The 26,380-nt window shown below is 42.6% G+C and overlaps 2 protein-coding genes across 2 annotated transcripts in view; one reads left to right on the top strand and one right to left on the bottom strand.

Annotated features, from left to right (window-relative positions):
- The first annotated feature begins 3,277 nt into the window (after window positions 1–3,277).
- Window positions 3,278–14,081, top strand: LOC137373181 (interferon-induced protein 44-like). The gene is made up of 7 exons (XM_068038036.1): window positions 3,278–3,400; window positions 5,848–5,994; window positions 7,573–7,744; window positions 11,088–11,168; window positions 11,906–11,925; window positions 12,049–12,205; window positions 13,999–14,081. The coding sequence occupies exons 1-7, from the start codon at window positions 3,278–3,280 to the stop codon at window positions 14,079–14,081; spliced, it is 783 nt and encodes a 260-aa protein (XP_067894137.1).
- A 4,676-nt stretch (window positions 14,082–18,757) lies between these two features.
- The window catches only part of vtg3 (vitellogenin 3, phosvitinless), a 106,504-nt gene continuing 98,881 nt past the window's right edge, over window positions 18,758–26,380 (bottom strand). Inside the window, exon 35 of the mRNA XM_068038035.1 lies at window positions 18,758–19,044. Within this exon, the coding sequence (XP_067894136.1) occupies window positions 18,923–19,044 (122 nt within the window). The 3' untranslated portion in view covers window positions 18,758–18,922. The remainder of the gene's footprint in view (window positions 19,045–26,380) is intronic.

Below are 26,380 nucleotides of genomic sequence, written 5' to 3'. Positions count from 1 at the left end.
TGGTGTGAAGGGGCGTTGCTGCAGTACATCTTGTAGATGGTACACACTGCAGCCATGGTGAAGGGACTGAAGACTTAAGGTGGTGGATGGGATGCCGATCAAGTTCCTTTGTCCTGGATTGTGTTGAGCTTCTTGAGTGTTGTTGGAGCTGTGCATCCATGCAAGTGGGAGTGTTCTGCAAACTCCTGACTTGTACCTTGTAGATGTTAGATGGGATTTGGGGAGTCAGGATGTGAGATACTTGCTACAGAATTCCCAGATTCTGACCTGCTCTTATGGTCACAGTTTTATGTGGCTGATCCAGTTAAGTTTCAGGTCAATGGTAACCTCCAGGATGCTGATAATGGGGGATTCAGTGATGGCAATGCCCTTGAATATTAAGGAGAGATAGGTAGATTCTGTCCTGTTGGAGATGGTCATTGCCTGGCACTTGTGTGGTGTGAATGTTACTTGCCACTTATCAGAACAAGCCTGAATGTTGTCCAGGTCTTGTTGCATGTGGGCATAGGCTATTTCAGTATCTGAAGATTTGTGAATGGTGCTGAACATTGTGCAGGGATCAGTGAACATCCCCATTTCTGACCTTATGATGGTAGGAAAGTCATTGATGAAGCAGCTGAAGATGGTGGGCCTGGGACGCTGCCCTGAGAACTCCTGCCATGATGTCCTGGGGCTAAGATGACTGGTCTCCAACTAGCACAACCACCTTCTTTTATACTAGATATGACTCCAACCACTGGGGAGCTTTTCCCCTTATTCCCATTGACTTTAGTTTTGTTAGGGCTCCTTAATGCTATGCTCAATCAAATGCCGCCTTGACATCTAGGCCGGCAGTCTCATCTCACCTTTAGAATTCAGCTTTTTGGTTCAACCTCTGGAGCTGAGTGGCCCTGGCAGAACCCAAACTGAGCATTGGTGAGCAGACTATTGCTGAGCAATGATAGCACTGTTGACACCTTCCATTACTTTTTGTGAATAGGACATACTTGGGCAATTTTCCACATTGTGAGGTAAATGCCAGTGTTGTAGCTGTACTGGAAGAGCTTGGCTAATGGTGCAGCTGTTTCAATAGCTTTTGCTGTATCCATTGCATTCAGCCATCTCTTGATATAATTTGGAGTGAATCGCTTTGATAATGTTCTTTTTTGCTGCTAGGGCAGGAGAGGGGAAGATATGCTATAGTCCCTTCTCCCTCACCATGGCTACAATGTCTCAAAGATTGTGGGCAAGAGAAAATTGAAGAAAGTGGCAGAAAGGATCAAGCCAGCAGCACTGTTCAGATAATACATTGCATAGCACTCAACAGCAAATGAAGCCAATTGCAAATGCCCTAACTGTAATTTTCCAAAGTTTTCTCAATTTGGGAACCGTTTCTTTAGCTTGGAAAATTGCACATGTCACTCTGCTTTTAAAGAAAGATGAGAGAGGGAAACCAGGGAATTATAAACTAGTTAGCCTAACATCTGTTGTTGGCTTTTGTTGAAGCTTATGGAATTGAAGGCGAATTATTGACCTGGTTAGGAACTTGGCTGGGTGGCAGGAGACAGAGAGTAGGAATAATGGGCGGGTACCCTACTTGGCAGGATGTGATGAGTGGTGTCCTGCAAGGATCTGTGTTGGGGCCATAACTGTTCACTGCATTTATTAATGACTTAGATGATGGGATAGAAAGCCATAGATCCAAATTTGCCAATGACACAATGATAGGTGGCATTGTCAGCCATGCAAATGGAAGCATAATATTACAAAGCGATATTGATAGATTAAGTAAGTAGGCAAACCTGTGGCAAATGTATTTCAATGTAGGCAAATGTGAGGTCATCCACTTTGAACCTACAGTGGAGCACCAAAGAGACATTGTGGGTTCAGGTAGATGGATCATTGTATCCTTGAGGTGTTGGTGTAGTGGCAATGCCACTGGACTAGTAATTCAAAGCCCAGGCCAATGCTCTGGGGACATGGAGTTCGAATCCCACTACAGCAGATGGTGACATTTGAACTCAGTTGATAAAAGCTGGTTCACTAATGTCATTTAGGAAAGGAAATCTGCTGTTCTTACCTGGTCTGGCCTACATGTGACTCCAGATCCACAGCAATGTGGTTGACTCTTAAATGGCTTAGCAAGCCACTCAGCTCAAGGGCAATTAGGGATGGGTAACAAATACTGCCCTATCCAGTGATGCTCACATTCCTCAAATAAAAAAAAGGTACAGAAAATAATCAAAAAGGCAAATGGAATTCTGACTTTTATATCTAGAGTGTTACAGATAGGTGGTAAGGGGTGTGGGTGGTTCCCACTGTTCACCTCCCAACTGACTGCAATTGTGTTTTTTTTAAAATGATGAGATAGTCGCTGAGTATTTTTTGGGATCAGGTAAACAGACAAATGGCAGGTTTTCTTGTAGGTTAAACAAAAAATAACTATTTTCCCATGATTCTCGAAGTGGTCACAATCTCACTCACACACACATTCAGTCACCCACATATACACAAGAATAAATAGAGAGAGAAAAGGGGAGGATTTAGTTCAAAGTGAGGTAGGTGTTCATGGTTTAGGGTAAACCTGTTGTATCTTCTTGGTGGGACAGTTTCTTTTAAAGGTGTAGGCCTGAGTTTGTAGTCGAACTTGTTGAGGTGTTGTAGATTTCTGGTGGTTAAGACTTCAGACTGGAGGTGGTGGTCACTTTCAGTTCTCTGCTGCAGCAGGTTAAATGTAGAATTACTAGTAGGGATTCTTCCTTGTTTTGGCTGGATCTCATTCCAGAGTCTCTTGCTGGACTGATTTCTGTAATGCTGTTGTGATCTTTTCTCTCCCTCCAGAGGCTACCTTTTAAGGTCAAAATTCCTCACATTAGCATTTCTGTTAGTTGACATATGGCCTTCTCCCCTGGTGTGCTCTTACAACGGACCAGCATGTGGACTCCATGGTTACCTATTGATGTCTGGATGGGTACTTTTCTGTTATGATGTGGCTACTTCACACCTTCTTTGTCTCAGAAGAACCCATTCAATTCAGGAATGTCTCTTGATGGTTTCAGGATGGGTATAGTTAACACCTCAGTCTGGAACGTATCCTTTTGTCCTTTCGAGACAGTGAGGCAGTTTTTTGAATACACAGGCCAGGTCATCTGACCTTTGGCCATCTTTACAGCACATTGTCCACTTGTTTTAAGAAAATTTAATTTCAAGCAGTCCATGTTGAATAAAGTTCATATCTTAAAAGGAATATATGTCTTTACTGGGCATGACAAGAAGAATAGAATATAAGGTAGAAGTCATGCCTCAGCCATACAAAGCCCTGGTTAGACCACACCTGGAGTACTATGATCAGTTCTGGGCACCATACCGTAGGAAGCATGTTCTGGCTTTGGAGGGAGTGCACTGCAGATTTACTAGAATGGTACCTGGACTCCAGAGGTTAAGCTTCAAGCTAAGGTTATACTCCCTGGAATTTAGAAGGTTAAGAGGTGATTAGATCAAAGTTTTCAAGGTATTGAAGGGAATAGTTAGGGTAATAAAAACAGAAAGTGCTGGAAATACTCAGCAGGTCTGGCAGCATCTGTAGAGAGAGAAAAAGAGTTAACGTTTCAGGTCTGTGAGCTTTCATCAAAACTGGCAAAAGTTAGACATGTAATAGGCTTTGACCAAGTGAAAGGGGGGAGGGGGGAAGAAGAAAAAAAGGGAAGGTGCATGATAGAGCAGAGGGCAGGAGTGACTAAATGACAGAGATGTCATGGAATAAAAGGCAGAGGGAGTGCTAATAGTTGCAGGAAGAGACAAAGCATTAGCCTAGCGAGAATGTTAATGGCTGATCAACGAACAGCTCTGTCCGAAAGCAAAATCATGAAAAGCAAGTTTAAAACAGGCACATGGTTAAAAAATAAACTAAAAAAATGGCAGTCGTGCTCTGAAAGTGTTGAACTCAATGTTAATTCCAGAAGACTGTAGAGTGCCTAATCAGAAGATGAGGTGCTGATCCTCGAGCTTGTGTTGATGTTCACAGGAATATTGCAGCAGACCAAGGACAGAAAATGTGGACATGTGGGCCGATGGTGAATCAAAATGGCAAGCAACCGGAAGCTTGGGGCCATGCTAATGGACTGAATGGAGGTGTACCACAAAGTGGTCACCCAATCTGTGTTTGGTCTCCTCAATGTAACTTCTAACTTTTGCCAGTTCTGATGAAAGGTCACAGACCTGAAGCATTCATTTTGTTTCTCTCTCTACAGATGCTGCCAGACCTCCTGAGTTTTTCTAGCACTTCCTGTTTTCATTTCAGATTTCCAGCATCTGCAGTATTTTGCTTTTATATCAGTGCAATAGACAAAGCTCATGCATTTGTATCCATCTTTAGCCAGCAGTGTCAAGTGGATGATCCATCTCGGCCTCTTGCTGAGGTCCCCAGCATCACAAGACCTGGCTTGAGCTGATAAGTGACAAATAACATTCATGTCACACAAGTGTCAGCCAATGACCATCTCCAACAAGTGAGAATTTACCTGCCTCCCATAAACATTCATTAACATTACCATTGCTGAAGCCCTCACCATCAGCATCCCAGGGTTACCATAGACCAGAAATGTAACTAGACCAGCCACATAAATACTGTGGCTATAAGATCAGACCCTGGGTATTCTGTGAGTAATGTTCTTCCTGACTCCCCAAAATCATTACAGCATCTGCAAGGCATAAGCCAGGAGTGTGATGGAATACTCTTCACTTGCCTGGATGGGTGCAGGTCCAAAGTTGACACCGTCCAGAACAAAGCAGCCTGCTTGATTGTCGCACCGTCCATAACCTTAAACATTCACTCCCTCCACCATCGGCACACAGTGGCAGCAGTGTGTACCATTTACAGGATGCACTGCAGCAACTCGCCAAGGCTCCTTCGAAAGCACCTTCCAAACCCACTATCTCTACCACCGAGAAGGAAAAGGAGTGCAGGCGGATGAGAAAACCACCACCTGCAAGTTCCCCCCCAAGTCGCCCATCATTCTCACTGGGTCGAAATCCTGGAGCTCCCTAGCTAACAGCATTGTGGGGAGTACCTTCACCACTGAAGTGGTTCAGAAGGAGTCTTGTCGCACCACCTAGGGTAGTTAGGGTTGGACAATAAATGCAGATCTTACCAATGATGCCTGCCTCTCTTAATGTGTAAATTTAAAAAAAAGCTCTGACAAATAACAATGAGATAAATAAATAGACTATTTTTTTTGGTGATGTTGGTTGATGGATAATCATTGGGGGAGACATTGCGAGAGCTTTACTGCTGTTCTTCAAAACAGTTCCATGGGATCTTTTACATCCTGAAAGGGCAGATGAGGCCTTGGTTTAACATCTCAGCCAAAGTACTACACCTTTGACAGTGAAGCTCTCCCTCTGTAGTGCCCTGAAGTTCTTGCCTATTTTATGTGCTGAAGTATCTGGAGTGGGACTTGAACCAACAACCATTTATACTAGCGAGAGAGAGCGGCCGCTCACCAAACAACCCAGGAAGTGATGTTCAGTCTTTTTTTAGTGAAGCCAGGAGGGGAAGATGGGCAACTCTTGGACCCCCAAAAATCTTGTGTGGATTTGTGAAAGAAATCCTGCATTTAAAGAAGTTTTGTTGCAATAAAGATAATAATTTGACCGCAAATGTTTTGCGGTGCTCTGCTAGTCCGTCATTATTGTTGTATTATGTGACTACCGGGATGTTAGAAGGCAAAGTAGATGGATCTTGATCTTTTCTCAGTTCCAGTAATGTTAGAAGCTTGCAGATTGTTCTGCTATGTTTTTAAGTGACTTTACCATTGATTTCATTTTGAAAATGCACACAAAACATGTTGGTTATTTGCTTAATTGCAGTTTGCAACATACTCTTTCAGAGAAGAGGATGGCACATCTCCCCCTCTTCTTTGTGACACAATGGGACTTGCAGAAGAGAAAGAATCGGAGATACACAGTGATGATATTATCAGCATCATCAAAGGTCAAGTTCTCTGTAAGTACCAGGTAATCTGTTGTCACTGATGTATTTCCTCTGCTCTCTTTCCCATGCACCATCTCTGACTAAACCAGTAAACCAACTGATCTCAGCGTTCTGTGTTATTGCTTGATGACCAGCTGCCCTGAAAGGTGTGAGAGAAGACTAGATTTGGTATCTGCACAGTGTTGCCCATACTGTTGTTAAGGGCTTGTTAATATCCTGAATATGAGAGCACATTTGTTGAAGGAAGATTGGATCAGTTTTCCAGTCCTGATGCATTTTCCTCCGCTGACCTGCCCTGCATCATACCACAGGTTCAACTTGTTTAAGTTCGATCAGTGAGCTTCAGGTCTAGGAGGTTGATTGTAGGGGTGAGATGTTGAGGTAGATTTACTTAGTTCTACATTTGTGGCCATTGGATCCACTAGGTGGAGAGATTGCAAGTCAGGGGAGCCTGCTTGACATGTACCTATTAAAAAATCTACTCTAGCCTATTGTGTTAATGGGTTGCTGCTGCCATTTAAAGTGGAACAACATGTAATTTGTTGACTGAAATGCATTGCTGTGGAGGTGAAGGAAGCCTCCTTCATTGGGCCTGGCTCCACCCATCTATCAGCCGCTGACTGGATGTTGCCTCTTGTGGGTGAGTCCAGAACGAGGGGGCACTGTTTTAAAATTAGCGGCTGCCCTTTTAGGAAAATAACTAAAATAAAAGTAAAATGGGTTCATTTACCGATTAGGCACACTACAGCCTGCCGGACTGAACATTGAGTTCAATAATTTCAGAGCATGACGTGCCCCCCATTTTACTTCTATTTTTAGTTATTTTTTCTTTTTTACATTGTTTACAATTTTTTTTTTGTTTATTTCATCTCATCTTAGTTTGTTCAATTTGCTTACCCACTGTTTTTTTTTTCATGTTTGTACTTGCTGCTGTTCAATCTTCAGTCCGTTAACACCCTATCTGTACTAATGCTTTGTCTTTCAACACACCATTAACATATTGTTTGCCTTTTGCTCCATGACCTTTTGGTCAGCTATGTGGCCTTGACCAATCTACACCTTCTCCTTTGTTATCTCTTGCCCCACCCCCGCCTCTCTTGCTTATAACCTTTGACATTTCTAATATTTGCTAATTCCGAAGAAGGACCAATGACCCAAAACATTAACTCTGCTTCTCTTTCCACAGATGTTGCCCGACCTGCTGAGTGGTTCTCAGAAGAAGTTTGACACCATCCAGGTCAAAACAGATCGACCCATGCACTGCCTTAAATAGCCACTCCCTCCACTACCAGTGCATCATGGCTGAAATATGTACTATCTTCAGGGTGCACCTGCAAGTTCCCCTTCAAGTCACACACCATCCTGACTTGGATTTATATTGCTGATCCTTTATAGTTGCTGGGTCAAAATACTGGAACTCTCCAGCTAGCAAGACCACAGGGCACTTTCAAATGGTCTGTGGCGATTCAAGAATGCGGCTCAGGATGACTTTTCAAGGGCAAGTAGGGTTGGTAATAAATGTTGGCCTTGTTAGCAACACCTACATCCTGAGAATGAATTAAAATAAGGTATCATTTAACAGCAGGGTGTTTTTCTTGCAGTTTAATACAACTTTGCCAATTCAAGGTGATACAAAGGGTTATATTAAACCTGGATCTGTCAGTGAGAAGATATACTGTGTTGCATATGTGATCGAAGCAAGCAAAGCCACCTTCCTCTCCACCAAAATGGAAAAGAAATTTTGCGCCATTCGATCACAGATTAATCTGCTGGGTGAGTGTTGTAGTTCAGGGCTGTCTAAGAAATAGATCATTGGCCAAATACAGCCAGTGATCTGGTACCAAACCTGTACAGATTTCATGTGTACACCTGGAATCAGCAGCTTTCAATTCCAAAACCCAAAGTTACTGGAGCTTGAAATTCCTGGCACGTACAGGGTGGATAGCTGGATCGCCATCTGCAGATAGACCCACATTTTGAGTTTGAACCTGATTTCACTGGGATTTTGCCCCAATTTTGGGAGAGCTTCAAATTCCAGTAAAGAGAGGGCCATGAGTGAATTTTCCACCTGAACATCGCTTCACCCCACAGCCTTTGCAAACTACTACCCCAACTGCAATCTCCCTTTCCTCTCAAGTCCTTGAACCTGTTATCACCCCCCAAATCTGTTCCCATCTTTCCCAGAACTCCTTATTTAAATCTCTCCAATCAGGTTTCCACCCTTGCCGCCGTACTGAAAATGCTTTTATCAATGTCACAAATGACATCCTATGTGACTGTGACAAAGGTAATCTTTCCCGCCTCATCCTTCTTGACCTGTCTGCAGTCTTTGACATTGTTGGCCACACCATCCTCCTGCAACACCTCTTCACTGTTGTCCAGCTGGGTGGGTCTGCTCTCAACTGGTTCCATTCTTATCTATCTAATTGCAGCCAGAGAATCACTTGCAATGGCTTCTCTTCCTGCTCCCGTACAGTGACCTCTGGTGACACAAGGATCTATCTTTGGCTCCCTCGTATTTCTCATCTACATGCTGCCCCTTGGTGACATCATCTGAAAGCACAACGTTAGTGTTCACATGTACTCTGACGGCACTCAGCTCTACCTCACCCCCACTTCTCTCAAATCCTCCACTGTTGCTAAATTATTAGACTGCTTATCTGACATCCAGTACTGGATGAGCAGAAATTTACACAATTAAATATTGGGAAGACTGAAGCCAATGTTTTCAGTCCCAGCTCCAAACTCTGTTCCCTAGCTACTGACTCCATCCCTCTCCTTGGCAACAGTCTGAGATTAAGCCAGTCTGTTCACAATTTTGATGTCACATTTGATCCCGAGATAATTTCCAACCTCATATTTGTGCCATCACTAAGACCTGCTCTTTGCACCTCCGTAACATCACCTGAATTCGCCCCATCTCAGCTCAACTGTGCTGAAACTCATTCATGCTTTTGCTACTTCTAGACTTGACTATTCCAACGCACTCCTGGCTGGTCTCCTACATTCCACCCTCCGTAAACTTGAGGTCATCCAAAACTCTGCTGCCTGTGTCTTAACTTGAACCAAGTCCCGTTCCGCTATTACCACTGTGTTTTCTGACCTACGTTGGCTCCTGGTTAAGCAATGTCTTGATTCTAAAATTCTCATCCTTGTTTTCAAATTCCTCCATGACCTCATCCCTCCCTATCTCTGTAATCTCCTCCAGCTCCGCAACCCTCCGAGAGATCTGTGCTTTGCTAATTCTGGTCTCTTGAGTATCCCTGATTTTAATCGCTCCACCATTGGTAGCTGCACCTTCAGCTGACGATGCCCAAAGCTCTGGCATTCTCCCTACACCTCTCTGTCTGTGTACTTTGCTTTCGTCCTTTCCGACACTTCTTAAAACCTATCTCTTTGACCTCGCTTTTGGTCATCTGACCTAATCTCCTTATCTGGCTTGGTGTCATATTTTGCTTTATAATGCTCCTGTGAAGCGCTTTGGGACATTTTATTACATTAAAGGCGCTATATAAATATAAATTATATAGAAACATAGTCGCCAATTTGTATACAGCAAGGTTCCACAAACAGAAATAAGATCACTGACAGCTTTGGTGATGTTGGTTGAGATACAAATGTTGACCAGAACACTGGGGAGAACCCCCCTGCTATTCTTCGAGTCATGCAATGGAAAGCTAATCTCACAATCCAATAAAAATGGAATTTAATTTAAACCTTTTGTATTGGAGATTTCTCCACTGCTATGTCCACGTTTTGGTACTCGTGATTATCTAGCAATGAGCATTTTATATACGACTGAAGTCCCTCCATTCAGGCACATCGTGAAGGTTGCACTGGATATAAAATTCTTCCGGGGCCTTTTACATGAAAGATAATACAAGTATTCTATGTTATGCAGAATTATATTTAAAGTCTTTCCATTTATTTTAAAATGGAGTCATGCATTACAATCTGTATGTTGTCAAAGGTGCCATCTTTTGATTGAGATGTTAAACTGAGATTCATATTTAAATGTAAAAGATTGCATGGCACTAAGCAAAAGGAAGGGCGTTCTCTCATTATCCTGGCCAGTATTTATCCCACAACCCATGTTAATAACAAATTGGGAGAGATGATGGTGTAGTGGTACTGTCACTAAACTAGTAAATAGAGGCTCAGGTTAATGTCCTGCAGTCAAGGGTTCAAATCCCACCATGGTAGCTGGTGGAATTTAAATGCAATTGATTAAATTAATTCTGGAATTGAAAGCTTATCTCAGTCATGGTGCTATGAAACTATCATTGATCGTTGTTATAACCCATCTGGTTTGCTAATGTCCTTTAGGGAAGGAAATCTGCAGTCCTTATCTGGAGTGGCCTACAGGTGACTCCAGAGTCACAGCAATGTGGTTGACTCTTAACTGCCCTCTGAAATAGACAATTCAGTTCAAGGGCAATTAGGAGTGGGCAACAAATGCTGACCTGCCAGTAATGTTCACATTGCATGAAAGAATAAAAAAAATGTAGTGCTTATCTCCTTGGTATTTGTGGAAGCTTACTAATTTCAAACAGGCCTATGCAACTATAAGTACTGCACTTCCAAAGTAATTCATTGATTGTCAAGTGCTTTGGGACTTTGTTATTATGTGGAAGATGTTACATAAATGCAAATTCCTTCTGCTTTCTTTTTAAATGAAGAACAATGTCATAGAAGATCCATTTCACACCTTACATCAACTGTGCACCTGCCAATTTTCAGGCAGAACACTTTGTCACACATGCATGTCACTCTGTCACATTTAAAAAATATATCAAAAATCAGAAAGAAAGTCACTCATTTCTTACTTTTTTTTTACCTTGGGCAGGAGTTGGCATTTATAAGCAGCTACGAACCTACAAAGATATGCTTCTGCCAACAGCAACTAACCTCTACTTGATATCAAGATGTGCTGAATAAGGGCAATTATTTGGTGGCATTAAGGAGATGGTACCCGATAACAGAAAATTCCACATTAGAAGGAGAATAATGTACTGTGTATTCCATGGTATAATATTGCTGTCGTTACCCTCTGAGTTATTGTGAGCAATGCTACGGGAGATCTGCTAATAGATGAATGATTTCTTTCATTACATAGAGATACCACAGATTGTTTTATTGACAAAAGTGGATAAAAAGTGTCCCTTGGTTAGGAAAGATGTGCAAAATGTCTATCGGAGTGAACACATTGAAAAAAAGTACTTGTTTAACTGTATAGCCAATTTTAGTGGCTTCATCATTTTCAGGGCTGAATTTTATGGGCTCGCCTTCCAATTTAGTCGGGGGTGGGGAAGGCCGAGGACGACCTTCACACCACAGGCCAATTGAGGCCCTTAAGTGGCCAATTAATGGTGCCTGAGTGTTTCCAGCATTTTCTGCTTTTGTTTCAGATTTCCAGCATCCATACTATTTTGCTTTTGTATTGTTATAAGGAGACTACTTTCACTGAAACAGATAAAGCTAAGAATAGATTGACTATTGGGAAGATATTTTATAGAGTGAATATAGACAACTGTTTCCTCTAGTTTGGGAGTCTGTGACAAGGGGCACAAATTTAAAATTCTCATTAAAACAATGCGGTAAAGGTGAGGAAAAATGAGAGTTGTTGGAGTGTGGAATGTAATGTCATAGGGAATGGTTGATGCAGTGGGCTTTTGAAAGGAAAAGTAGTATAAATATTTGTATCAGAGAAAGAGACAAGATCATGGAGAGAGAAAGTGGGGCAATGGGATTAGTTTTGGATTGTTACAGGGCCATGGGGAGAGCAGAGCAGTGGGATGAGTTTTGGATTGAAATAGGACTATGGGGAGGGAGTAGAACAGTAGAAGGATTGATCCAGCAAAAAGCTAGCATGGAATACATGGACTGAATGGCCTCCTACTGTGCTGTAAACGTCTCCGCCTCTAAGAGAGAAAGATACTTACTTGGGAAGTATGGTAATTAAGGGATGTGGAGAAAAGATGGCTGGTTGGATTAAAATTGGGTAAGGATGGGCTTGATGAAGCAAATATTTTACCCGTGTTCCTATGTCACTAATAAATTGTATACTTTTTTCCTAGGTGCTGGAAATTGAGGAACAACTCGGTATTCCAGTCACATGCATAATTCCTATGAAAAATTATTGGTCAGATCATGAACTAGATAGTGCTACTAATATTTTAATACTTTCTGCATTGGTTCAAATTTTGCGATATGCAGATAATCTTTTAGAGAATGGTGCTAATGAGAACCTTGGGGGGGTGTAATTCAACTCCATTGTTAGATCTTTTTCTATCAACTCTGTCCCTTTTTGGGTGATTGTTACTGAAAAGCTTCGCCTTGAGTCTGAGTGAATTTAAAAGCAACTATCATTTTTCACTTGCATCTCTGCGTTCTAACTGCCTTGGCCGGAATAGTTTATTAAAAAGTAAGTTTTATACTAGTGTTAATTTTCTTTACTAGTTCATGGGATGTGGGCATTGCTGGCCAGGTCAGCATTTATTGCCCACCCCTAATTGCCCTTGAGAAGATGATGGTGAGCTGCCTTCTTGAACTGCTACAGTCCTTGGGGTGCAGGTACACCCACAGTGCTGTTAGGAAGGGTGTTCCAGGATTTTGACCCAGTGACAGTGAAGGATATAGTTCCAAATTAGGATGGTGTGTGGTTTGGAGGGGAACTTGAAGGAGGTGATATTCCCATGCATCTTGTCCTTCTTGGTGGTAGAGGTCACGGGTTTGGAACGTGCTGTTGAAGGAGCCTTGGTGAGTTGCTACAATGCATCTTGTAGATGGGACACACTACTGCCACTGTGCATTGGTGGTGAAGGGAGTGAATGTTGAAGGTGGTGGATGGGGTGCCAATCAAACGGGTTGCTTTCTCCTTGATGGTGTCGAGCTTCTTGAGTGTTGTTGGAGCTGTACCCATCCAGGCAAGTGGAGAGTATTCCATCACATTCATGCCTTGTGCTTTGTAGATGGTGGACAGGCATTGGAGAGATGGGAGATGAGTTACTCACCGCAGATGTCCCAGCCTCTGACCTAGAGCATGGCTACCCGATCCGAACCCAATGGGACCTGCGACATGTGTTGGGTCCGGGTTGGGTTGAGTCGCTCTTCCGGGTCTGGCATTTGGGCTCGGCTCGGGTCGGGCTGGGTCGGACACACTCCATCACCACCTCCGGTACGTGGCTCCAATGTTAATGTACTTATTGAACTTGAAAGGTTGTTTAGTTACAGTTTTTTTTAAGCCGGTGCAGATAAGCAACAAAGTGAAAAATGGAAGCTAGGTTAACTGATGATCGGATGTGGTTCTGTCGGGCTCGGGTTGGGTTTCATTTGCAGACCTGAGCCTGCCTTTACTCTGACCTGCTCTTGTAGCCGTAGTATTTTTGTGGCTGGTCCAGTTCAGTTTCTGGTCAATGGTAACCTCCAGGATTCAGCGCTGGTAATGCCATTGAACATCAAGGGGAGATAGTGTAAGGAAATAGTTCAAAAGACTGCAGACGTCTGCTAATATTGTACTGCAGTTGATTTCTCTCTATATTGTAGTAAATTTAGCATTTTAGCAAATTACGCAAACAAGTATAACCTAATTTTGATGCAGTGACCACTGAACTGTTGAATTAAGACTGACCGTAAAGCAATGGTCAGTTTAGGAACTAATTAAGAGACATTCCAGTGCATAATGATGCATATATTTGAAAGAACCTTGATTAGTTGCTAAGAAGTTCTGCAGAAAGAAGCGTCTGCAAGTACATAATCCTTTTTGGAGGCAGTTGATTAGTATGGAATGGTACAGACTTATAATCAGAAGTTTCACTTGATGGCAGTTACAAGAATGTAATCATCGATAAGATAACAAAATTAGGGAGTTGTAATACACTGCAGAAAAATAACTAATTAAATCTTAAATAATTGATTCGGGCTATGCTCATTAAAGTCACCTTTTATGCAGTTATGTAACTGATAAATGTGTGGTTTGTTACGTGGAAATTGTTAGTTTGTTGACTTCACTCTTTTCCTACCACCAGTGTACTCTGAGAATGTCTTCGACCTCGGTGATCACACCTCAGAGAATTTAGGAGTGACAGAGATTTTACCACAGGATATTTAGACCTTCCAGTAGCTCATTGGTAGATTGGTTATCATGGCAGCCAGATGCAAATATTCTTTTAGAAAAGAAACCTCCCATCTTTATCCATTCTGGCCTGTATGTGACTCCGTCCCACACTACCTCATAACTACCCTCTGAGTTGCCTAGCGAGCCACTCAGTTGTATCAAATCATGAGTGGTTCAAGAGGGAGACCCATCAGCACTTCCTCAGGGCAATAAATGATGGGTATAGGACCATAGCAGTTGTGTTACTGGATTTGTAACCCAGCGGCCCAGACTAATGTTCTGGAGACATGAGTTCAAATCCCACCATGGCAGCTGGGGAATTTTAAATTCAGTTAATCAGATAAACCTGGAATAAAAAGCTAGTGTCACTAATGGTGAGTATGAAACAATCAGGTAGACTTTAAAAGCTCATCTGGTTCACTATTGTCCTTCAGAGAAGGAACTCTGCCATCCTTACCTGCTCTGACCTATATGTGACTTCAACTCCCAGCCATGTGGTTGACTCTTAAGTGCCCTCTAGAGGCCTGGCAACACACTGAGTTGTATCAAAACTGCTACAAAAAACTGTAATCCACACAGACTGCAGAAGGCAGCTCACCATCACCTTACTGAGCAATTAGGGATGGGCAATAAATACTGGTCTTGCCAGTGACACCCACATCCCATGAATGACTGAATAAGTAAAATGGTTGCTCTTGTGTTAAGCAGCTAAAATACCTACTGTGAAATAATAGCATATGAGTACTCAATGTGTCCTTCTGAAATTCTTCCCCCTTGTATTTTGGGGAGGTGGTAACTTGTTTAAAATAAAGTTAAAGTACACTTGCTGGTTCCTAGGACAGAACGTCCTTTTACTGCCTCAGCATAGCACATGGATGGTGCTGTTAGAGGTTTGTCATCCATCCCACCTGACTTCTTTCGAGGCACTTCAGACAGCAGATCCCAAGTAAAAAAGAAGAATTACACTCCTGACTCTTGTGCGAGGAAAACCACGCCTGCCAAGAATGAGGCATATTAATTTCGTCATGTGCAACATTAATTTTAAACTCTTACTGGACTGAAAACATGGCTGCACCTGCATTCTAAAAGGACAGTGGCTGGAAACATTTGCATTCTAAGAGACATTTGCCTGGAGAAAACAATGGAACTGCTCCCTGATTCAATTAGCCAAATGGATTTTGATCAAAAGACATTGAGTGTGTGAAGGTCAGCATTCCAGCCTCCCTACTGAGGATGTCTACTAAGATTGATAGAATCCACAAAACCTCTCCGGGCAGGTTTGAAAATGTGTACCGAGCCCCAACGAGATGGCAAGATTTAACTGCAACTGAAGACTTTACATTGAACTCAAAAGACAGTAAATGAACTCCAGCTATTGCTTCAAACGTTTCCCCTTGATTCTTTCTCCTTTTCTGTCTCTATCTGCATCTATGTTTATCGTGAGTGTATGCTAGCATGGTCGTGTCGCGTATTTTAGTAGTTTTAACTGAATTAGAGTTTTAAGGTTAACAAACTTACATCTTTCTTGTTTAAATCTAAGAAAACCTGTCTGGTTGATTTCTTTGCCATGACAATTGGAGAGCAGTGAACAAAGATTCACTGAGGGGAAACTAAAAACACGTTTTAAAAATTAAACCCTGTTCCGGTCAAACCAGGAAAAGGCTGAGAGGGAACCCCTAGACCCCTTTCTCACCTGGTCATAACACTTGGCTCTTTCCAACCTACTCCTATAATCCCTGGCTTCAGGCAAGTGGGTTGTGTCCCTGTTTAGGTGGTAAATGTGAACCCTATATTGGGCAAACAGAAACTCTAAGAGAGAAACAGAAAGTGCTGGAAATACTCAGCAGGTCTGGTAGCACCTGTGGAGAGAGAAACAAAGACAATGATTCAGGTTGTCATGGTCCTGTAGTTTTTTTTTCTGGAATTATGCCTTTAAGGCTTGCAAAGGATCAGTATTGCTTTAAGAACCAGCAAGTCTCAGGAGTGCATTTTTGTTGCCTTAGAAACAGCCATTTGGAGACTGCAATTCAAAGGGTGCATTCTCGTGACCATAGATACAGCCACAGGGAGTGAGTATTAAGCAATACATTTGCTACAATTCAATTTTGAACTGGCTTTTTAGTTGAAGACAGTTTGTTCTAACAGAATACAGACACAGAGGACATAGACACAGACAGCTGTGGTGTTTAGCACCTGAAAAAAGAGCACTTGGCCATTTAAATTGAAGGAATAGGATTTTAGTCTGTTTAATTATTATCTCTCAAAATTCTAAAAAAAGTCAAGCCAAAACAGAGATCTCTGGTAATTTAAATTGAAGAAAGGGAAGTTTTACTGTGACAATCTTTTATCCCTCAAAAACTCTAAAGTCAGCTTGATTCTACTGAAAGTGTTTGCACATCATTAATTGTTGAAATTCGCTGGAGAAAGAAAGCATCACCGACTGCTGAAGTTAGACTATGGACTATTCTACTGTGGAAGAACCATTTTTCCCGCATCGGACGACTGTGAGGACTTCAAGCAACATTCTGTGAGGACTTCAAGCAACATTGGACTGTAAATTTGTAAGGACTCTATTTTTTTCTATTTTAAATGATGTTTATATCTTCATAGTGTTTAAGAATTTAGTTCTTCTAATGAAAGAGTTAATTTGTTGATTTAAAGACATCTGGTTTGGTTAGTCTCATTCGGGGGTTAATAGATGGCACAATTTGGCTGGGTCTTTCTTTAATTTGGAACGTTTAAAATGATATGTTAGGCGATCTGTGGAGCAACGGGATTGAATTAACAGTGTGTTTCTCCCACCACAATCAGAATCGTATATTTTGATTGGGGCTTTGACTGGAGTGGTCGGTCATAACAAGGTCGATGACCTTTCATCAGAACTGGGAGTGTTTAGAGCTGTAACAGTTTTTAAGCAAGAAAGGGAAAGTGGGTAATGGGAGGAAAGAACAAAAGGGAAAGTCTGTGATTGTGAGGAAGGCAGGAGAGACTAAATAATAAAAGGGATGATGGTGCAAGGAAAAAGTTGCTGGTAATGGGACAAGTAAAGAAACAAAAGATGGATCTGGAAGAGGTGTAAATGGGATTAGCAGAATCATGACCTACAAGAACAAACAAATGAATCAACACACCTGTCCACAATTTACTTAAGTTCCAGCGAGTGGCCTCCGTGCTGTCCAGCCTTCACCTGCCAGCAGCTAGTTGGCTACTTCTTTACCCCATCAATGGTCAACTGTGGCTCAGTTAATAGCATTCTCACCTCTGAGTCAGAAGATTGTTGCACACCAGCACTTGAGCACAAAAATGTAGGCTGACACTCCAGTGCTATACTGAGGGAAGGCTGCACTGTTTGAGGAGCCAACTTTTGGTGAGATTTTAAACTGAGGCCCTGTTTGCTCTCTCAGGTGAATGTGAAAGATCTCCGGCACTATTTCGAAGAAGAGTAGGGGAGCTATCCTGTGTCCTGGCCAATATTTATCCCTCAATCAACATCACAAAAAGCAGATTTATAAAACACAACCAGGAAAAGATTAACACAGAACAGAAATTTAAGAAAGTAAAGATATAGCTGAGTAGAAAATTTGAGTGAGATGTGAAGCAGTAAATTATAGGAATATATTGACAGTTGGTGACAATGGTGAAGGCTGATGTAGAAGAATGTGGTGGAAAAATCTTCAGCTACTCCATTAGTTACCTTCTTTGCATCACGCAGTTAGGAGTGGGACTGTTCATTCATGATTCCACAGTGTTCACTCTACATTCACAACAGCTCTGATAATGAAGCATGTCATTCTAGCCTATATAATGACCTGAATAATGTCTAAGCTTGGGTTGGTAACATTCACCCCATATTCTTCTCAAACAAGGGAAAACCTACCTAGCTCCCCTAAAATTCAATGGGGCCACCATCACTGAGTTCCCCTCAACATGAACATTATGGTTGTCTGTGATGTGTGGCTCACTTCCTGATTCCTCAAAACTTCTTCACCATCTACAAGGCTCATGCCAGGGTGTGATGGAATACTGCAGGGCCCCGCTTGCTGCTTCATGCTTCTTTTTTCAGGAGTGGACAATACGGGGATTTCCAAGACCTGTGTTGTCCAATTTTGGTATCCTGGTTGGTTAGGCTGTGTGATGTCAGGCCAATTCAATGTGTTAGGGCACAAGCAGGGAACACAGCTTCATGCGTCCATATCAAGGAAGAACGGTGCGCAACCCACAGCGCTGGCCGACCCTGTGGAAGCAAGGTAGGCCCGCATAACACTGCTGAAAGCGGTGCTGTGTGAATTAATTTCTCTCGCTATAACATCATTCCTTGACATGTACAGGGGACAAGTTTTACCCGGGTTGTTGAATATCCGCACTCACATGCTGGATTTTCCCCTCAGTAACCCTCGAGCACCAAGACCAGTTGTACCACGACACCTGTTACCCTACCGAACAAAACAGACCAAGACATGGTCTCTTCTGCTGTGTCTCACTGTGGTACATGTGTGATCTCTTCCAACTGAGCAATTAAACGACCTGGAAGAAGCATTGTTTATCTAACATTGCACTTCATTTTGCAATTATTCTTTAAAGATTAAGATTTACTTTAAGGCAGATTATGTGCAACATACAAATTGTATGCTGAGTGATAAATTAATTTGCTTGCTAAAAGTTGATTTATTGAGTACAACACATGACAGTTCAGCGCATCTAAACTACTTCATTTTAAAAGTTATTAAATGTGTCATTATTTCATTACATGTCTTTATCTCTTTAATTGCAGTAGTAATGTACGTATTTAGCCATGGGGTTTTGCATCAAATAGACGGGAATTCCCAGTTATCTGCTTAACTACATTCAGAAGGGCATGAACAAGCAGTATGGGCTTCAACAGTGCCTGCCAGGTCTTCACTCTTCTGACCAAAGTTGGCGGATATCAGCTGTTCATCTGTAGGATTCATGTGGGAATCTGCAAAATATTAAACCATGTTTAATTTGGCCTGGGAGGAACTTACCCAATATGTTACGATGACACTGCGCTTACTAAGACAAAGAACATCCAGCATAAGTGTATCTTGTCAATTCTCTCAGAAGCACTGATAAATTAGTTAATGAGGAATGATGGCCAGGAGAACTCACTGCTTTTCTTCAAATAGTGTCAGAAGTTAACATGGTTTAAACCACATGGAGCAGGTAAAGGGAGCCTAACTTTATCATCTAAAGTATTTCCAACAATGCAACAGTGCCCCAATGTTGCTCCAGAACATTGACCTATGATAGATGGTTCAGTCCTGGAGTGGGAACTGAACCTGTTTCAGAAATAAGAGTGCTACCAACTGAGCCAAAGAACAAGAACAAAGAACAGTACAGCACAGGAACTGGCCATTCGGCCCTCCAAGCCTGCGCCGATCTTGATGCCTCCCTAAACTAAAACCTTCTGCACTTCCGGGGCCCATATCCCTCTATTCCCATCCTATTCATGTAATTGTCAAGATGCCTCTTAAACATCATTATCGTACCTGCTTCCACCACCTCCCCTGGCAGCAAGTTCCAGGCACTCATCACCCTCTGTGTAAAGAACTTGCCTCGCACATCCCCTTTAAACTTTGCCCCTCTCACCTTAAACCTATGTCCCCTAGTAACTGACTCTTCTACCCTGGGAAAAAGCTTCTGATTTTCCACTCTGTCCCTGCCGCTCATAACTTTGTAAACCTCTATCATGTTGCCCCTCCACCTCCGTCGTTCCAGTGAAAACAATCCGAGTTTATCCAACCTCTCCTCATAGCTAATGCCCTCCAGACCAGGCAACATCCTGGTAAACCTCTTCTGAACCCTCTCCAAAGCCTCCACGTCCTTCTGGTAGTGTGGCGACCAGAATTGCACGCAATATTCTAAGTGTGGCCTAACTAAAGTTCTGTACAGCTTCAGCATGACTTGCCAATTTTTATACTCTATGCCCCGACCGATGAAGGCAAGCATGCCGTATGCCTTCTTGACTACCTTATCCACCTGCGTTGCCACTTTCAGTGACCTGTGGACCTGTACGCCCAGATCTCTCTGCCTGTCAATACTCCTAAGGGTTCTGCCATTTACTGTATACCTCCCACCTGCATTAGATCTTCCAAAATGCATTACCTCACATTTGTCCGGATTAAACTCCATCTGCCATTTCTCCGCCCAAGTCTCCAACCGATCTGTATCCTCTGACAATCCTCAACACTATCCACAACTCCACCAACCTTTGTGTCATCCGCAAACTTACTAATCAGATCAGCTACAGTTTCCTCCAAATCATTTATATATACGACAAAGAGCAAAGGTCCCAGCACTGATCCCTGCGGAACACCACTAGTCACATCCCTCCATTCAGAAAAGCACCCTTCCACTGCTACCCTCTGTCTTCTATGACAGAGCCAGTTCTGTATCCATCTTGCCAGCTCACCTCTGATCCCGTGTGACATCATCTTTTGTACCAGTCTGCCATGAGGGACCTTGTCAAAGGCTTTACTAAAGTCCATATAGATAACATCCACTGCCCTTCCTTCATCAATCATCTTTGTCACTTCCTCAAAAAACTCAATCAAATTAGTGAGACATGACCTCCCCTTCACAAAACCATGCTGCCTCTTGCTAATACGTTTGTTTGTTTCCAAATGGGAGTAAATCCTGTCCCGGAGAATCCTCTCTAATAATTTCCCTACCACTGATGTAAGGCTCACCAGCCTATAATTTCCTGGATTATCCTTGCTACCCTTCTTAAACAAAGGAACAACATTGGCTATTCTCCAGTCCTCTGGGACCTCACCTGTAGCCAATGAGGATGCAAAGATTTCTGTCAAGGCCCCAGCAATTTCATCCCTTGCCTCCCTTAGTATTCTGGGGTAGATCCCATCAGGCCCTGGGGATTTATCTACCTTAATGCTTTGCAAGACACCCAACACCTCCTCCTTTTTGATAATGAGATGACTGAGACTATCTACATTCCCTTCCCTAGGCTTATCATCCACCAAGTCCTTCGCTTTGGTGAATACTGATGCAAAGTACTCATTTAGTACCTCGCCCATTTCCTCTGGCTCCACACATTGATTCCCTTCTCTGTCCTTGAGCGGGCCAACCCTTTCCCTAGTTACCCTCTTGCTCTTTATATATGTATAAAAAGCCTTGGGATTATCCTTAATCCTGTTTGCCAATGACTTTTCATGACTCCTTTTAGCCCTCCTGATTCCTTGATTAAGTTGACAAAAAACTGGCTACCTTGCATTTACACAAGACTCTAGCAAATTGCTCGATATTGTCCACAGACAGATGATGAGTATAGCTTTTTTTATATACAAAATCGAGAAGGAGTTGAGAGATTTAAGAAACTGTCTGCACATAGCCACCTAGAGGCCACAGCCGGTAACTACCATGTGACAGTTATAGCAAAATTGAATAGGAAATGTTAACATAACATCTTACACTGATAAATATTGACATAGAGTGTGAGCAAAAGAAATAAGTTTTATAAATAGAAAATGGGTACACAAGGGTTTTAATCTTACATAAATGGGGGGAATTTTAACTTCTATTGCTGGGTGAAAAACTGTGATAGCGAATCAGCCGCCCGGTTTATACCGCACCTGATTTTCTTTCCAATGAACATCACTGTTGTCGAGAAATAAGAATTAAAAGTAACCCCATGGATTGCAAACCAATTACATTAGACGGCTCCAAATAGGAGCATTTATTTGGAAAGAAAAGCATTTCCTATACCAAAACATTTCTATTGATCAAACATCATTAGGTTTCGGCCATGATTCAATGTGTAGCACTTTCCCTTCCAAATCAGAAAGTTGTGGGTTTAAATCCCACTCAAGAGACTAGAGCATATAATCTAGGCTACCACACCAGTGCAGTACCTGAAGGAGTGCCATGCTGTCGGAGATGCCACTTTACGTATGGGACATTAAATCGAAGGGCCATCTGCATTCTTAGTGGATGTAAAAGATCAAAGCTATCAGAATAGGAAGACAAGTGGCAAATACAGAGAAGTGTGAGGTGATGCATTTTGGCAGAAGGGATAGGGAGTCTAGAACCAGGGGACACAATTTCAAAATAAGGGGGAAGCTACTTGGGACTGAGATGAAGAGAAAGTTCTTTACTCAGAGGGCTGTAAGTCTTTGGAATTCTCTTCCCCAGAGGGCTGTGGAAGCTCAGTCATTGAATATGTTTAAAGCAGAGATAGACAGATTTCTAAATACACAAGAACACAAGAAATAGGAGCAGAAGTAGACCATATGGCCCATCGAGCCTGCTCCGCCATTCAATACGATCGTGGCCAATCTTGGGCTTCAATTCCACTTTCCTGCCCACTCCCCATATCCCTTGATTCCCTGTGAGACCAAAAATCTATCTATCCCAGCTTTAAATGTATTCAATGATGGAGCATCACAACTCTCTGGGGTAGAGAATTCCAAAGATTCACAACCCTTTGAGTGAAGTAATTTCTCCTCATCTCAGTCCTGAATGATTGACCCCTTATCCTGAGACTGTGTCCCCGTGTTCTAGATTCCCTGACCAGTGGGAACAATCGCTCAGCTTCTAGCCTATCAAGCCCTTTCAGAATCTTGTATGTCTCAATTAGATCGCCTCTCATTCTTCTAAACGCCATAGAATACAGGCCCAATTTACTCAACCTCTCATCATAGGACAACCCCCTCATCCCAGGGACCAATTTAGTAAATCTTTGCTGCACTGCCTCCAGTGCAAGTATATCCTCTCTTAAATGTGGAGACCAAAACTGCACACAGTATTCCAAGTCCGGTCTCACCAAAGCCCTGTACAATTTTAGTGAGACTTCTTTATTCCTGTACTCCAATCCCCTTGCAATAAAGGCCAACATTTGCCTTCCTAATTGCCTGCTGCACCTGCATGTTAACTTTGTGCGTTCCTTGTATGAGTACCCCCAAGTCTCTCTGAACATCAACACTTACCAGTTTCACACCTTTTAAAAATATTCTGCTTTTCAATTTTTACGACCAAAGTGAACAACTTACATAGAAACATAGAAAATAGGAGCAGGAGTAGGCCTTTCGGCCCTTCGAGCCTGCTCCGCCATTCGTTATGATCATAGCTGATCATCCAACTCGGTAACTTGTGCCCACTTTCGCCCCATACCCTTTGATCCCTTTAGACCCAAGAGCTATATCTAACTCCTTCTTGAAAACATACAATGTTTTGGCCTCAACTGCTTTCTGTGGTAGCGAATTCCACAGGCTCACCACTCTCTGGGTGAAATAATTTCTCCTCATCTCAGTCCTGAAAGGTTTCCTCCGTATCCTTAGACTATGACCCCTGGTTCTGGACTCCCCCACCATCGGGAACATCGTTCCTGCATCTAGCCTGTCACGTCCTGTTAGAATTTTATAGGTTTCTATGAGATCCCCCTCTCTCTTCTGAACTCCAGCGAATACAATCCTAACCGACTCAATCTCTCCTGATACGTCAGTCCCGCCATCCCAGGAATCAGTCTGGTAAACCTTCGCTGCACTCCCTCTATAGCAAGAACATCCTTCTTCAGATAAGGAGGCCAAAACTGCACACAATATTCCAGGTGTGGCCTCACCAAGGCCCTGTATAATTGCAGCAAGACATCCCTGCTCCTGTACCCGAATCCTCTTGCTATGAAGGCCAACATACCATTTGCCTTTTTTACCGCCTGTTGCACCTGATGCATACCTTCAGTGACTGGTGTACGAGAACACCCAGGTCTCGTTGCATATTCCCCTCTCTCAGTTTATAGCTGTTCCGATAATAATCTGCCTTCCTGTTTTTGCTACCAAAGTGGATAACCTCACATTTATCCACATTATACTGCATCTGCCATGCATTTGCCCACTCACTCAACTTGTCCAAATCACCTTGAAGCCCCTCTGCATCCTCCTCACAACTTAACCTCCCACCCAGTTTTGTGTCATCTGCAAATTTGGAGATATTACATTTAGTTCCCACATCTAAATCATTAATATATATTGTGAATAGCTGGGGTCCTAGCACCGATCCCTGCGGTACCCCACTAGTCACTGCCTGCCATTCGGAAAAAGACCCGTTTATTCCTACTCTTTGTTTCCTGTCTGCCAACCTATTTTCTATCCATCGCAATACACTACCCCTAATCCCATGCACTTTAATTTTACACGGCATTTGTCAAAAGTCCAAATAAACCACTTCCCTACATTATACTCCATTTGCCATCTTGTTGCCCACTCACTTAACCTGTCTATATCTCATAGTCATAGAGTCATTGAGTTAGACAGCACAGAAACAGGCCCTTCAGCCCATCGTGTCTGTGCCGGCCATCAAGCACCTATCTATTCTAATCCCATTTTCCAGCACTTTGCCTGTAGCTTTGTATGCTATGGCATTTCAAGTGCTCACCTAAATACTTCTTAAATGTTGTGAGGATTCCTGCCTCTACCACCACTTCAGGTGGTGCGTTCCAGATTGCAACCACCCTCTGGGTGAAAAATCTTTTCCTCAAATCCCCTCTAAACCTTCTGACCCTTACCTTAAATCTATTTCCCCTGGTTATTGATCCCTCCGCTAAGGGAATAAGTTTCTTCCTATCTAACCTATCAATGCCCCTGATAATTTTGTGTACCTCAATCAGGTCTCCCCCTCAGACTTCTCTGCTCTAAGTTCCTCTTCATAGCTGAAATGCTCCAGCCCAGGCAATATCCTGGTGAATCTCCTTTGCACCTTCTCCATTGCAATCACATCCTTCCTATAGTGCGGTGACCAGAACTGTACACAGTACTCCAGCTGTGGCCTAAGTAGCATTTTATACAGCTCCATCATAACCTCCCTGCTTCTATATTCTATGCCTTGGCTAATAAAGGCAAGTACCTCATATGCCTTCCTAACCACCTTATCTACCTGTGCTGCTGCCAAAATGCATCACCTCACACTTCTCAGGATTAAATTCCATTTGCCAGACTCCGCCCATCTTACCAGCCCATATATATAATCCTGTAATCTAAGGCTTATCTCTTTGCAGCCTCTTTACATCCTCCCCGCAGCTTACCTTTCCACCGAGCTCTGAATCATCAGCAAACTTAGATACATTACCCTCTGTCTCTTCATCCAAGTCATTAATATAGAGTGTAAATAACTGAGGTCCCAGCACCGATCCTTGCGGCACTCTACTATTCACTGCCTGCCAACTTGAAAATGCCCCATTTCTGCTCACTCTCTGCTTCCTGTCTGTTAACCAATAGTCTATCCACACTAATATATTACCCCAACACCATAAGCCCTTATCTTGCCTATTAATCTTTTATGTGGTAGCTTATCAAATGCCTTTTGAAAACCCAGGTATACGACATCTACTAGTTCCCCTTTATCTACACTACTAGTTACATACTCAAAAACTCTAATAAATTTGTCAGACAGGATCTCCCTTTAGTAAAACCATGCTGACTCGTTCTAATCATACAATGTTTTTGCAAGTGCAATGTTAAGACTTCCTTAATAATATTTTCCAGCATCTTCCCAACGACTGATGTTAGGCTAACTGTACTGTAGTTCCCCGTTTTCTCTCCACCTTCTTTCTTGAAAAGCGGCATAATCTGACGGGACCATTCCTGAATCTAAGGAATTCTGCATAATCATAGCTAGCACATCCACTATCTCTGCAGCTATCTCTTTTAGAACCCTAGGATGTAGGCCTAGGCTTCAGGGACTTGTCAGGTTTTAGTCCCTCAAGTTTCTCCAATACTTTTTCTCGACTGATGTCAATATCCTTAATTTCCTCACTTTTTAGCCCCGAGGTTACTGCCTTTGATACTGCCTATACCGAAGATATGGGGAAAGTGTGGGGAAAAGGCATTAAAGTGGATGATCAGCCATGATCATATTGAATGGTGGAGCAGGCTCGATGGGCTGAATGGCCTACTCCTGCTCCTATGTTCCTATGTAGAGGCAATATAGACTTAATGGCATAGTCTAAAGAGTGTGCAGAGACAGAGAGACCTGGGGTTTACGTGTATTGATCTTTGGGAGGTGGCAGGACATATTAAGAGAATAGTTAGTAGAGCAAACGGGATGTGTGGCTTCATAAATAGAGGTATTGAGTACAAAAGCAGGGAAGTTGTGCTGAACTTTTATCAAGTTCTGGCTAGGCCACAATTAGAGTATTGCATCCAGTTCCGGTCACCACACTTTTGGAGGGATGTGAGGGTCCTCGAGGAGAGGGTGCAGAGGAGATTTACCAGAATGGTTCCAGGAATGAGAGATTTTAGCGACAAGGTTAGGTTGGTGAAGCTGGA

The sequence above is a fragment of the Heterodontus francisci genome, chromosome 8 (assembly GCF_036365525.1).
Source record: "Heterodontus francisci isolate sHetFra1 chromosome 8, sHetFra1.hap1, whole genome shotgun sequence".
NCBI classification, from domain to species: Eukaryota; Metazoa; Chordata; class Chondrichthyes; order Heterodontiformes; family Heterodontidae; genus Heterodontus; species Heterodontus francisci.
The sequence above is the reverse complement of the archived record's forward strand: the minus strand, read 5'-3'. Positions and strand labels throughout refer to the sequence as shown.